This window comes from Cavia porcellus, unplaced genomic scaffold (genome assembly GCF_034190915.1).
Source record: "Cavia porcellus strain 051 isolate PalLab524CR breed Dunkin Hartley unplaced genomic scaffold, mCavPor4.1 scaffold_17, whole genome shotgun sequence".
NCBI lineage: Eukaryota > Metazoa > Chordata > Mammalia > Rodentia > Caviidae > Cavia > Cavia porcellus.
In genome coordinates, this window is record NW_026947500.1 from 44,225,582 (window position 1) to 44,239,654 (window position 14,073).

A 14,073-nucleotide genomic window follows, 5' to 3' on the forward strand; every position below is an offset into this window, starting at 1 on the left:
CATGAAGACACTGTGATCTCTACTCATGGATGTGGGGCTGCGTCTAAGCCTTTGCAGTTTACATCCAGGGTATAAAATAAGCATCCCCTTTTGATCTGGTGGATTTAAGTCTGTGGTCCAGAAAATAATCCAAAACCAGGGATAGAATTATTTGTCAAAGAGATGAACACCAGCATTATTTGGAGGAAAAGATTGGAAACCATGCAAACACCCAGATTTTCAAGAATGAATAACTAAACCATGACTTCACGTCTTACAGTCACTGCTTAGCTGGGAGAAGGGTTGGAGGTATAGCTATACCATCAGCCTTCTTTGTCCATGGGTTCTACATCCGTGAATTCAGTCCAGTTGGGTTTAAAATTATTTGGAGGCAAAAACAAAAAACAAAAAACAATTACATCTGTACTGAACATGTACACAGCATGACTGCTATTTACATGGTGTTAACATTGTAGTTTAGGTACCATTAACATTTATATTGTATTTTAGGTATTATAGACAATTCAGAGATTTTTTTTTGTCTTTTTGAGACAAGGTTTTGCTCTGCAGTTCAAGTTGGCCTTGAACTCACTTTGTAGTCCAGGTTGGCCTTGAATTTGCAGTGATCTTCCTGCCTGTGCCTCCTGAGTACTGTGATTACAGGTGTGTGCTACCAAGCCTGGCCTCAGAGATGTTTAAAGTGTCACTCCAAGTTACTGAAAGGCAGGGAGGCATCCTGAGAAATGTGGAAGGTGTGTGCAGAAACCCAGATGGTACCACCTACAACATACCTGTGCTCAGCACACATCGGTCACATGTGTGTGCTGTCATTGGCTGAAACATTGTGAACACCTCAGTACCAGAGCATGCATGTGGGCTGTATGCAGATGCTGTGCTGTTTTACTTAAGGGGGTAGAGCTGGCGTGGATTTTCATATCTGAGGGGTCCTGGACCCACTGTCCCCAGGTTCTGAGCCATGACTATAATTAGTTAGTGGTATAGGGGAACGAAACTCCCAATGTACTGTATGCCCAGTATGAGTTCATGTTTTCTAAAAATGAAGAATGAATTTTAGGAGCAACGGAGGTTAAGAGCAGAATATATTTATTGAGAGAGAGAAAGCTTCTGTCTGAGAGAGAGACAGAGGGGTCCTGAGTGAGTTGCCAAGGACTCTCATCTTTTCCAGAGATTTTTATAGAGTAAAACCACAAAATGGGGCAGGTCTCAGGTGGGGGGAAACACCTGAGAAACTCGCAAGCTGGACATGAGGTGAGACATGGTCAACCAATAAGAATAACTGCATAAGTAAAATTGGTTAAATTGGGGACAAATGGGGAAGTAAATTACATAGCAAGTGGGCATGTAGGGGGTTGGGATGGTGACTCCTGGTTTCCTCAAGGTGATTCATATCTATTTAGAGTATCACTCCCTGATGCTTAACTTTAGGAATTATGTGCGTGCATTTGATTGATCTTTTGTCTTGAGATCTGTCCCACAGTGGAGGTGTTTACCTCCCCCACATTGCAGGGTATCTGGCTTTCTGCACTGGTTTCTTTGAGGGCCCAGTCCTGTCTGATTCCCTATAATATTTCTTTCTTTTTTTTGTCTTTTTCTTTTTTATCGGTACCAGGGATCGAACTCACGACTGCCTGCTTGCAAGGCAGGCGCTTATGCCGCTGAGCTAAATCCTCAGGTCCCCCCCCCCCCCATAATATTTCTATCTAACTCAGCTGGCTGTCACAGTAGGATGCAGTGTAATTGAGACACATTCTGAGACTGATGCTCATGCAGATGGTGAAAAGCCTGGAGGTAGAATGGGTGAATCTTACCAGGTGGTGGGCTGGGTTGTAGTTTATGAGTTATCCTGGAAGACTAAGTCATGGGTGAAGTGGAGTCTGTGAAAAGCTCTTTCTCTACTAACTGCTGTGGCTGAAAGAGTCTGGGCTGTTCCATTTCCTCCTCCAGAGGCTGCATTTCCTGCTGTCACCTGCACTGATTTGGCCACCAGAGTCATTGAGTTCCCAGTAACTACAACACCTTTGAAAGGCACCTGCCCATTTCTGCAGGTTTTGCGCATTTCAGCAGACTCCTCTGCCCTCCTTGGACTTAGCTCTTGTTGGGGGAATGTGGTGTGCGGAACCGACCACATTGTTTAAAAAAATTGCTCTTGCTGGGCGGGTGGGGTAGTGTGCATCTGTTGTCCCAGAGTCCTGGAGGCTGACACGGGGAGCCCAGACTGGGCAATTTAGCAATTTAGGGAGACTCTGTCTCAAAATAAAAATAAGAAAAGGCTAGGGGTGTAGCTCAGTGTGCAGGCCCTGGGTTCAAGCTCCATTTTAAAATTTTTTTTTGCTGTGATTTTTAAAAAAAAATAAACTCAAATCTCCTATTTCTAATACAGCTTTTTTATTTTTATTTTTTTTTTATTTATTTTTTTTTTGTCTTTTTTCTTTTTATCGGTACCGGGGATCGAACTCACGACTGCCTGCTTGCAAGGCAGGTGCTTATGCCGCCGAGCTAAATCCCCAGCCCCAATACAGCTTTTTTAAATTATAGGAGTCAATCTAGGATCTCATGTGACATTTAGTAAAATATTCTTTTAGTTACACAAAAGCCATCGATACATTTACTTTTTAAACCTTTTTAAGAATGATGTGGACGAGGCTTAGCTGCCTGGTGCCCTGCCTGTCCCCTCAGTGTGTGGCTGCCTGAGGCTCCCACCCTTGCACCCTCTGGGTGCTGGGCGCAGTGGGGTGGTCCCTAAGGCACATGCCGAGCCTCATGTTGTATTTGGTGAATCACCTTTGGTTTTGTGGTCGAGACGTTCCCAGGAGGGTCCTGGGTGCTCGGGGCTCTATGGAGGTGCAGGTGTAAGATGTGAATCTGTCACTGGCTGGCAGCCAGAGAGGGGGCGAAAACTGAACTCGAACCCAGAGTGTTCAGTACCTTGCTGACTCGGAGATAAGACAAGTGTGGAGGAATTCAGTCCACTTCCCCGAATCTTTGCACCTTATTTTTTTGGTGGGGGTGAGGGGGACATACTGGGGTGAACCTGGAAGCCTTCATACTGAGCTACATCCTCAGCTTATTTCATTTTTTTATTTTAAAAGTTTGACACAGGATCTCACTGTGTCCCTAGGTTGTCAAGGCTTGGCTCGAACTTGCAATCCTCCCGCCTCCGCCTCCTGGAGTGCTGGCCTGGCAGATGTGCACCACCCCACCTGGTTTTCTTGCTCCTCTCAGGAGGTGGTGTTCAACCCTCCTTCCTGGCTGTGTTAGGAGGGTTCTATGAGCAAGACAAAGTGTGCAAGCACCCCTGTGACTGGAGTGCGAGTGTAAATGTTTGATTTCTAGCCTAACCATCCTGTGTACCTGCCATTTATCCCTGGCAGTTCGTTGCCCCGACTTTCCTCGCCTTTCCTGGCAGCCCGTGCCTCTGCCTCTCACCCCTCTGTTGACTTGTAGGTACAGACAAGTGACAGTCACCGGCTGAGACAGTTCCATTTCACCTCTTGGCCGGACCACGGTGTCCCCGACACCACAGACCTGCTCATCAACTTCCGGTACCTGGTTCGGGACTACATGAAGCAGAGTCCTCCGGAGTCCCCGATTCTGGTGCACTGCAGGTAGGGGCGCTGCTCGGCTGTGATGGCTCAAGTACACCCAGGCATTTTTCAGCGCTGCAGAAATGCACTAGGTGTTTATGATTCAAGAAAAAGGTTTCAGGAAGTCCACGCATGGCTTATTCCCTAGGCCCTGAGATTAATACAGGGCTTGGTGAACCGTAGCTCATGGCCAGATCTGGTGTCACTGCAGCAGCTGTGCCCCTAGTTTGCATGTTGTTAAGTGGCTGTGTTTGTGCTATCGTGGCAGGGACCATGTGTTCTGTGGAGCCGAAGATATTTATTGTCTACAGAAAAGTGTATGCATTGCTATTCTAGAATAGGAAATTAGCTTTGAAATTAAAGGATTTAAGATAGGCCTGGTGGCACACACCTGAAATCCCAGCACTTGGGAGGCTGAGGCAAGGGGATTGCCTCAAATTTGAAGCTGGCCTAGGCTACATAGTGAGTTCAAAGCCAGCCTGAACTATATAGTGAGACTGCGTCTCCAACAAACAACTCCCTGCCAATAAAGGAATTAACTTAGGGCAGAAGAAGAGCTTTGATGCCTGAGGGGTGCAGATGGATAGAACTGGCCCTTCTAGGTTACCCTAGCAACTCGAATGGGACTGAGATTTAAGAAGTCTAACATGGCGCCTTACTTGTGACCCTGAGTTCAAAAGTGGGTTTGGGACTCAGGCCTCAATGCCAGATATGGAAGCCTGACTCACTGAGGTTTGCAGGGGGCAGTGTTTGCTCAGATCCCAGGCCGCAGGAGCACGCAGCTGTTTAGATGGGGTCAGCCGGGACCCCCGGTAGGGGGCACCGCTGATGCACTGCTTCCCCTTCCTTTCAGCGCTGGCGTTGGCAGGACGGGCACTTTCATTGCTATTGATCGTCTCATCTATCAGATCGAGAACGAGAACACTGTGGATGTGTATGGCATTGTGTATGACCTCCGCATGCATCGCCCCCTCATGGTGCAGACCGAGGTGAGAGACATTCACGCCAACCCTCCCTGCCCCCATCCCTGTGCTTCTGCGACCCCTGACTGGGGTGCAGTAGCTCATCTTTCCGGGCCTCTGGCTTTCTGTGAGTGCTGCTGGATTTCTTGGCAGGCTCTCAACTGAGCTGACCTAAATGGCCCTCTACAGGTGGCGCAGTAGGACCCGAGTCAGGAAGGGAGCTGCTGACTTTCATCAACCCCACATTCTTTACCCTATCCCTTTGACTTAAATAATCTTCCCAAGTCTCCAGACTTTGACTTCTGGGCTTAAATTTATGAAACTGGTTAGTTTCACTCTTTGTTTGTAAGCAGGTACGACTGTCTTTTAAAATATGCAGATGAAATAGGTTTATCAAGCTAGATGTGGTGGCATGTGCTTGTAATCCCAGCACTTTGGGAGGCTGAGGCAGGAGGATTGCAGCCTAGGCAATTTAGTGACTGTCTCCAAATAAAAAATAACAAGGGCTGGGGGTATAGCTCAATGTAAAGACCCTGGATTAATCCCTGGTACCAAAAACAAACCAAACCAAAACAAACCAAACCAAACCAAAACAAAACAAAAACAAGCCTATGGCATTTAAGCATTAAGCATTTTATCCTCATGCAGCCCTGTAAGTGTGACAGAAAGGAAGTCATCATGAGGGCCAAGGTGGGGCTGCAGGAGAGAGGACCCTGCCGGCCTGTCTTTTCGGGAGTGCTCCCAGCAAGGAGAGCTGGGAACCTTTTCATCCAGTCCAGTGGGTGCTCTCGGGGTGACTGTGTGCCATGCGACCAGGATGGAATCTTTACTTTACGGCAGGCCACAGCCCTGAGCCTCGGAGACCTTGTGTGCAGCCGAGCAGGGCTGGTTCCGGAGCCTGGTGCCCCGCACGCTTTGATTTGGCACCTCCTTCCCCCTTCCTTCCATCTCCAGGTCCCCTTCCCATTTACAAAAGATCTGTTTCCTACTGGTTATCTTCTCTTCTACTCTTTAAATTATTACACCTGGGGCTTCTCATAGAAGAGGAGTAATTCCATATTTAAGCTGACATGTCTGATTTATTTCACTTCATGGTGTAGTCTCAAGGTGCACGCGCATTTATAAACACAAATGCGTTTGTGTGTGCATGTGCACTCACAGGGAGTACTTGGAAGAAATCATGTTCTGTTTTGAATGTGACACTTCCTCATGATGTCTTCCTCCATGGTATCACAGATGCCTTTCTGTGTCAGCGTGTGCTCCTTCTCCCTTTTGTAATAGTGACCTGTGGCTCCCAACAGCTTGTCCAAATGTGGTCCTCTCGCTGTGTAGTTCCAGCTGGCCATGAACTCACAGGGCTCCTCCTGCCGCAGCCTCCCAAGTGCTAGGGTTACAGGTGTGGGCCTCCATGCCCAGCCCATTGGCTTTGAGGAACCACCACTGTTAAGAATTTCAGGTTCCCCTCACTCCACAGGACATGGCTTAAGATAGTTGTGCTAACCCCACTGCTGCGAAGCCTTTTCTGCCTTTTGCATATTCTCAGGCATCTGCTTGGGGCCAGACAGGAGACCGTGCCCTCTCCTGAGAATGACTCATGATGAATCTTGTCTGTGCTTTCTGATTTTCACTGAGCCTTACGGCATTGTATACCTTGCAACCCCTAGCCATTAACTGCTGGGCAGATGGGGCTTAGGCGATGGCCATCTGTGTGAGTGGAGTTTGGGGGCTCCTCCTGGGGCCTTGGGCTCATTTGCTTTCTCTCTCCCCCTGTTGCCCTCAGGATCAGTATGTTTTCCTAAACCAGTGTGTCTTGGATATAGTCCGATCACAGAGAGACTCCAAAGTGGATCTCATCTACCAGAATACCACTGCAATGACCATCTATGAGAACCTGGAGCCGGGAGGCATGTTCGGAAAGACCAATGGTTACATCGCCTGAGTCCAAAGCAGAGGCCCTGGAGGGCAGCCGGACATCACCCCCACAGCCACGGAGAATGCCCTGGTCCACCTGTTTTCCTGTGTCTCAAATCTCAGTTCTCTGTTGTGTTCTGCTAGGAGCCGGCTGTGGGCAGGGTGTGAAGCCGAGCTGGTGAAACCTGGCAGCCACAAGGTGCAGCTGGGGCCGTGGGCTGTGGTGGGGGCGGGGAGTCAATCGCTCACATTCCTCATGACCAATGGGAAGAGTTCATTTGCCATTTTCCTTGGAATTTGTGGAAAACCAGAAAAAGTGAGCTAGGATTTTTTTTTCCAAAACAGGTTTAAAAAAAAAAAAAACAGCAAGACATTTTTCTGTGATTCACATGCTTCTGCCAGGATTGTGTTGGGTTGAATATATTTTAAGTATCAGAGGTCTATTTTTACCCACTGTGTCTTGGGATTGAGCTGATGGAAAACACACAATTGCAGGCGGTTCTTGTGTCAGGAGGGGTAGAGTGGCGCCTCTTCCGGTTGGGTTTTCTATTTGAACATGTGCCTTTTCTGAATTATGCTTCCACAGGCAAAACTCAGTAGATTTCTCTATTTTTGTACTGAATCTCATAATTGGAATATACGGAATATTTAAACAGTAGCTTAGCAGGGAGATTCACCTTGTAACATTCCGGTTTTCACTGATGAGAAGAGACCCCTGCCTTGCCCCTCCCAGTTTCCTGCGGTTCCAGCCCGTTGATTGGCTGAGAATGGAAACTACGTATATCACGGCCTCCCTGCGGGTGGGCGTGGCGTGCCCGGGGAGTCCTCGGTGACAAAACTCCTGTCCTCCTTCCTGTCTTCTTCCTTTTCTCCTTTCTGTCTTTGGTAAAAAGGATTATTTAAAGGTGCAATATGTGACTTGTGATTCCTGATGCTCTGGGTTTCTAGTAACGTTTTACTCAGGTTGGGATTTTTAATGTGTGTCTGTGTGTCCGTGTACATGTGTGCGTGTGTGTGCGTTTTGAAAAGCGTGGCAATCTGTGAACACTTCAGTGTGAACTCAGTGTCAGATGAACCCTCCTTCCCCGAAGTCCACTGGCTTTAGTCTTTGTCTGCAGTGACACACATTGGTATCTGCTGTATATATAAATCCCAAACCCCTACATCAGTCATTCCTAGGAATTGAGGTGTACAAAGTTTGATTTGTATTAAAGATGTAATTATTATTTTTAAAACCTCTTTTCACTCTACTGCTGCTGTAATTACTTTGATTTTTTAAAAAATGTAGATTATTATTATTTTTTTTGGCTTCAGGTTGTGTATTCACCAAGGATATCAGAATTTATATGGATGTATTTTATTGGTACCTAATCTGTAAACTTGGCAAGGCATTAACATGAAAGGATTGGTTTCTTTTCTTTTATGCTGTGGCTCAGGTTATGTGGAAGATGTTTTGAGTTTCTTCTTCAATAGGCAATGAAGTATCCATGGTCAGATGAAGGAATCACCAAGTCCCGGAGCCCTGTGGCCGCTTTCCGCTCAGGACTCAGGTTTCCTGTTTAAACAGGCTGGGGGGCCTTTGGTGGCCTGGTCCCTGTGGGCCCCAGTGGGCCTCTGTCCTGTCCGGATGCTGCTGGGCTCTGCACTTCCCCTGCACTTTGATGACAGCCCAGAGGTGTTAATGGGTACATGAGGGCTCTGAAGGGTGTACTGCAATGGACCTCAGGCCCTAAAATTGTTCCCATTTCGTGCTGTCTCTGACCCCCGCCCCTGCCCCTTGGAGGTACTGAAAGGATTAAAAGGAGGGATCGTGGCAGCGTCATATTTGGTGGAGAATTTTACTTCTCAAATGGAAATTGCACTTTCTGCAAATCCTTTGCATTTGTTAGTGTTAAGAGGTTCACTCTGTTTCAGCTCCTTCCAGGAATGAGTGGGTGGGCCCAGCTGGCTTGGGTTCCCAGGCTGGCCTGTAGGAATCAGGCTTTGGGCAGGTTGCGCCCCACTCAGGCAGACTGAGGGACTCTGGAGCCTCCCCTCAGCTCCCTGTGAGCCACGCTCCTCCCATTTGTCAGGAACCCCCTGGGAGGGAGCATCCTCAGCCTTCCTCCCTTGTCACTGACCTGGAGAATCAGAGGAAAGGCTTCACCCCTTCAAAAGAGTAAAGCAACATAATTGTAAACATACTGTATAAATATGCGGGCTGGATGTAGCGGCGTCTGAGGCAGGAGGATCTCTGTGAGTTTGAGGCCAGCCTGGACTACATAGTGAATTCAAGGCAGCCTGCACTGCGTAGTGAGACTGTCTTAAAAAAAAACAAAAACACAAAACCAGGAACCCTCCTCCCTTTTGCCTGGGCTGGGCTTGGGAAGTATTCAGGCAGCTGCTGCAGTGAGCCCCCTGAGTCATCGTCAGTCCCGGAGGAGGGCCGCAGTGAGGAGGACTGGAATTCACTGGGAAGGTCACACGAAGGCCGAGATGCTCCTGAGAGGCCTCAGGATGGGCTCTGGGGCTGGTAGGTTATTTGTAACACAGCCCCTGGAAAGGGAAGATTCGTTTAAATGAGAGAACACCAGGCTGGGCAAGACAAGGGCACCACTGGGCTCTGCTGGCCCTCCCAAGATTGGTGACTGGACACGGGAAACCTCTGGTGGCCCCACCGAGGTGGTGCAGGCTCCATGCAGCGAAGCAGCCAGTGAGGGCTTCGAGTTCCACGAAGTGCATCTGGGCAGTGGCTTCCTGTCCCAAGAACAAAGATTGTCTGTCTCCAAAGCTGAGTCTCGTGACCGAGGGCACCGGCCAACAGGGCTGGCAACTGCTCCCCAGGGTCACCTTGTGACTCCAGCATTGACCTGGCCCCCGTTGCTGCCACTGGATTTGTGCAGTGAGAGGCTCTGGGAGTCGGGGTGGGTCACCGAGGCTGAGGATTCCTATTTTTTTATTTTCATTGGGAATGAAAAAGTTGTTTTCTTTTGCCATGCTTAATGGCTCTTGCTGAGCTCAGCAGGTCTGGAGAGCGGATGTGGATTTAGCTCAGCAGTGCGGGTTCTGAGTTTGCAGACTACTGGGGGCCGTGGCCTGTCTAAGTATGCAGCTTGTTCCCCCTGGAGGGGGCCATATCACTAGGATGTGTTGATGTGGACTTTAAATTGTAATTTTCTTGTAACTATTTTGGAATGATGCATATTTCTAATGTTTGTTATACTTGTACAGAGTATAGCTGTGAGTTGCTTTTCTTTTTTTTTTTTTTTTAAAGGAAAAAATGGCCTGGAAAAAATTTTTATAAAAAAAGACTTCCAAATACCAAATATAAAAACTGTTGACACAAGATGCCTTTGTTTCTTTCTTTTCTTTCCCCCAGTGCCACTGGCTTACTTTACGTGCCTGTTGTAAACCTGCTTTGGTGGGTAATCTGCAGCCGTGTGTATCCTTGGCAAAAACACTCAGATTTCCCTTTGGGGTTGCCACATAGCATTAGATTTCTGAAGGTGTCATTGTAAATACCACAGACTGGGTTGTTTAAACACACACACAAAAAATGTATTTTCTCACAATTCTGAAGGCAAGGGCTCAGAGGTCAAGGTGTCACAGGCCTGTGACCTTGCATGGTCCCCTCTTGGTACCTGCCCAATCTCTTCTTTCTTTAGGTCTAGCTGGTCTTGAGCTCACTATGGAGCCCAGGCTGGCCTCAGACTTGCAGAGATCCTTCTGCCTCAGTCTCCTAAGTGCTGGGATCCCAGGGGGGATTTTTTTTTCTGGACAATTTTCATCTCTTTATATGAGGACTCCACCAGTTTGGATTAAGGGTTCACCTTTCACTATCTCACTTTTTCTCTTTAAAGGCTCCATCTTCCAGTGCAGGTCCACTCTGAGGATGGGGGATGCAGAAGTCCACATGACTTCGGGGGCGGGGGAACGACACAGTTTGGCCCTTGAACACATCCAGGGGGTTCAGGGGAAGAGAAGACTTGGGAGATGAGGCTGTGTGTGTTCTAGCAGGGTCACAGAGGGACAGACTTCCCGGAGCTTCAGGGGTTTTGTTGGGTGGTTTGGGGGATTTCAGAATTGCTGGGAGCCTCTAGGCCTTTGTTGGAAACGTAGTTATTCCTCAGGGATTGAGGAGTGCTTGCTATGAATCCTGCAGGCATCTTGGGGCTGAGGATCCGCAGCTTCCGCCTCTGCCTCTGCCTTGCAGAGCTCAGGTTCTGAGCAGCATGCGTGGCCTCATTCTTAGCGTGATTGAGGCGCACAGGTGGGGAGAGAGGCTCTTTGCTCCCAGGAGCTGGGCCATCCCTCATCTCCCTCCCGCACCTATGCAACCTCCACATGAAAACCTGCCACACAGGTTCCACACCATCCATGCTCTGAGGGAGAAAAAGACAGACAGATTTGGAAGGTGGCGGTGGTGATGTGGTGTGGGGTGATAACAGGTAAGTGATGAAGTGCTGCTTGTGCATTTGGCTAAAGCACAGCTTTAAAATGTCACATAGGATGTGTGTGCACACGCAGACACAGTGTGTAGCTAAACACACAGAACACAGGGACACACACACACACACACACACACACACACACGCAGAGTTTGCCCTGTGTTACTCAGATGGGAGTTGTGTGGTGGTCACATGGTGACATGACAAGGAAGGACAAGGAAGGACAGCCCCCACAGACAGCGTGGTCCTGCAGCCTGTGCTGTGGGAGCCGTGTTCCCACCTGGCCTTTGGGCTCCTGCATGCCTGACTGCTGGGAGCTGTGTCTAACCCCGGGTCCTTGCCCCTCATGAGCCCTGCCCTCCTTCTCGTCCCTCCCCCTGTCCCAGCCTCTCTGGAGACCTTGACTACAGGGCTGTCCTGCTCCCCAAATGCAAAATAACCAGTCCTGATCCCCACCCCCCGTGGACTCCCTGCCTGTGGAAAAGTGACGCAGTGTCCCCACGCAGCAGCCCCTCACGTGTCCAGGCTGCCTGGGGACTCTCGTTAGTCACCATTCTAGTCAGGCCAACCCCACACATTAGGCCCATGACAATTTAATTATTTCAAACGTAATCATTGTTGTCACACTGGTTGTGCCAGGCCAAAAGCCAGGCTCTCTCTCCCAAGATTCCCTTCTGTCCAAACTGTGACAGTCGCAGAACATATCTTGCGTGGGCACCACTGGGTGTCAGAAAGCCTGTGTTTGTCCTGATTGTGAGGAGCACAGGACGCAGCCCTGAGCAGTTAGGGTGTGCATGGATGTCTTGTTCAAGCTGATATGGAGGAAGAAACTGCCGACCTGCTAGATGTCCAGAGGCTGTTCATGTTCTCTAAAATTGAAGAATGTGTTAGGAACAATGGAGGTTAAGAGTGGAATATATTTACTGAGTGAAACAAAACATCTGTCTGAGAGAGACAGACAGATGGGTTCCCAAGTGGGTTGCCAGAGACTGTCTTTAGTTCTAGAGATTTTATAGAGTAAAATCCTGAGGTGAGGTGGGTCCAAGGTGGGAGGTAGGACCAAACTATGGTCAACCAATAAGATTACTGCTCAGGTAAAATGGATTAAATTGAGATGGAATGGTAAAGTAATATAGCAAGCAGGCATGAATACAGAACAGGGCCTTCTCCTCTAGGGGCTGGTTAGTGGCTCCTGGCTTCCTCAAGGTGATGGGTATCTATTTAGAATATCAGTCCTTGATGTTTATCCTTAGGAAGAATGCAGGTGGGTTCATCCCACCTTGAGGCCTGGCCTTCAGCGGATGTGTCTGTCTGCCCATAGTTCGGTGTAGCCCATCTTCTCCTTCAAGGGCCTAGACCTATCTGGCTGCCCCTAATATTTCTGTCTAACTTATCTGTCTCTAACAAAGCCATGAGAGTTTATTTAGATGTCAGCTGGGAAAAAGGCATCTTCTCACCACTGTTTTGACCCTGATGTCTTTTGGCTGCCAACCCTCCTTGGAGTGTTTCCAGGGACCTACCCTTGTATCCCAGGCTGTGCTACTCACTCGACGTCAGAAGAAAAAAGCTAACAGCTGGCTGGCTGGCTATAGGTAGTGCAGATCTGTAATTCCAGCACTTGGGAGGCTGAGGCAGGAGGATAACAAGCTGGAGGCCAGCCAGGACTATATAATGAGACCCTGTCCCCAAAACAAACACAGAACTAGAATGCAAGAAAAGAACAGAAATAAAAAAAGATGACACATCATTGGCACATGAGGGTTGTTAATGTTCTGATGGTGAGACATTGGGCGTATCGCCCGGAACATAGCAACAGCAAGTTGTAGCTGTTCATTTATCAGCGGGAGTTTTCATTGATCACACGTGAGGTGCTGACAGTGAGTTCTGTGCGTGTAATTTGTTGGAAAGAACAGATGTCCTCACTTTCCTTGTGGGACTAAAGGACCTGCATTGAGACTGGTGTTGAGAATGGAATCAGCCTGCATCTTCCTAGCCGCCTGCTGTGAGAAGTGAGCCCTGGAGGGAGGGCACAGAGGAGGAGCACAGGGAGGCGCTGGCAGGGAGGTGGGCGCTGTTTAAAGAGAGTTGCTCCCCTCCTTTGTCAGTATAGATTTGTGACGCAGCTCGGAGAATCACCACACACACACACACCCCACCTCCATGTCTTTCACTGGCCCTTCCCTTCCCTCGGCCCTGTCTCCAGCCCCAGATCCCTTTCTGCCTCCACAAAGCCTACCTTCCTGCTTTCTATCACCTGTCCCCAGTCAGGTATACTTTGGGTTTCCCATATAAGAGAAGCCATGCCATTGTTAAGGTTGTGTGTCATCTATTTTAATTAGCATTATGGTCTCAAAGAACATCCATTTTCCTACAGGTGACTCAACACCATGTTTTCTTTATCCATTTTTCTGTGGGTGGACACATAGGCTGCTCCCAAGATTTAGCTACCATGAATTGTTCTGCTATAAACATGGATGCGAATGGATCACTAGAATATCTTTCACTCTTTCAGGAAGACACGTAGGAGGAGAACAGCTGGGTCAAATGGCATATCTACCCATAGCTTTTTGAGGAGACTCCACACTGATCTCCTGAGGGCTGACTGTACCAGTTCACAATGTACCCACAGTACAGAAGGGCACCCTTCACCCCACAATCTGACCAGCATTTATCATGGTTTGGCATCCGGGTAATGGCCATTCTTTCTGGGGTGAGGTGGAACCTCAGTGAGCAGCCGAAGTCTGGGGTCTTTAGTGCACAGCTGGCAGGGGAGCAGATCTGTGGGTGTGGGTGGGGCAGCCTCCATCAGACACCCAGTGTGCTGGTGCCTGGCTGTGGACCCGCTGGGATGGCAAGAGATTGTTTCTGTCCTTTATGAGACACTGAGTTATTGGTGCTTTGCTATATAGGTCCCTGGAGGGACAGTCCTGGTGTCAGAAGGTAGGCAGGAGGAGGGGATGGCCAGGGTGGCAGTGGCCATGTGGACTCCTATCCTGCTCTGACTGGGGACAAGGCCGCCTGTGTGATCTGCTCTGGGAACTGAGCGTGTGCAAACCCTTGAGAGTCCTGGCTCCAATCTAGGTGATACAACTTTGTCACTGCCTCACTGTCTGACCACTGGCTGCAGACAGTGTCCCCAGGCAGCTGTCATCCCTCAGCCCGGGGCCCAGGGTGAATCTACTTAGGCTG

General features: G+C 48.8%; 1 protein-coding gene across 1 annotated transcript in view; it reads left to right on the plus strand.

Annotated features, from left to right (window-relative positions):
- Ptprj (protein tyrosine phosphatase receptor type J) overlaps nt 1-9,782 on the plus strand; it is a 104,371-nt gene extending 94,589 nt beyond the window's left edge. Inside the window, exons 23-25 of the mRNA XM_063227950.1 lie at nt 3,445-3,605; nt 4,438-4,573; nt 6,327-9,782. Of these exons, the coding sequence (XP_063084020.1) occupies nt 3,445-3,605; nt 4,438-4,573; nt 6,327-6,485 (456 nt within the window). The 3' untranslated portion in view covers nt 6,486-9,782. The remainder of the gene's footprint in view (nt 1-3,444; nt 3,606-4,437; nt 4,574-6,326) is intronic.
- Nucleotides 9,783-14,073: the final 4,291 nt, after the last annotated feature.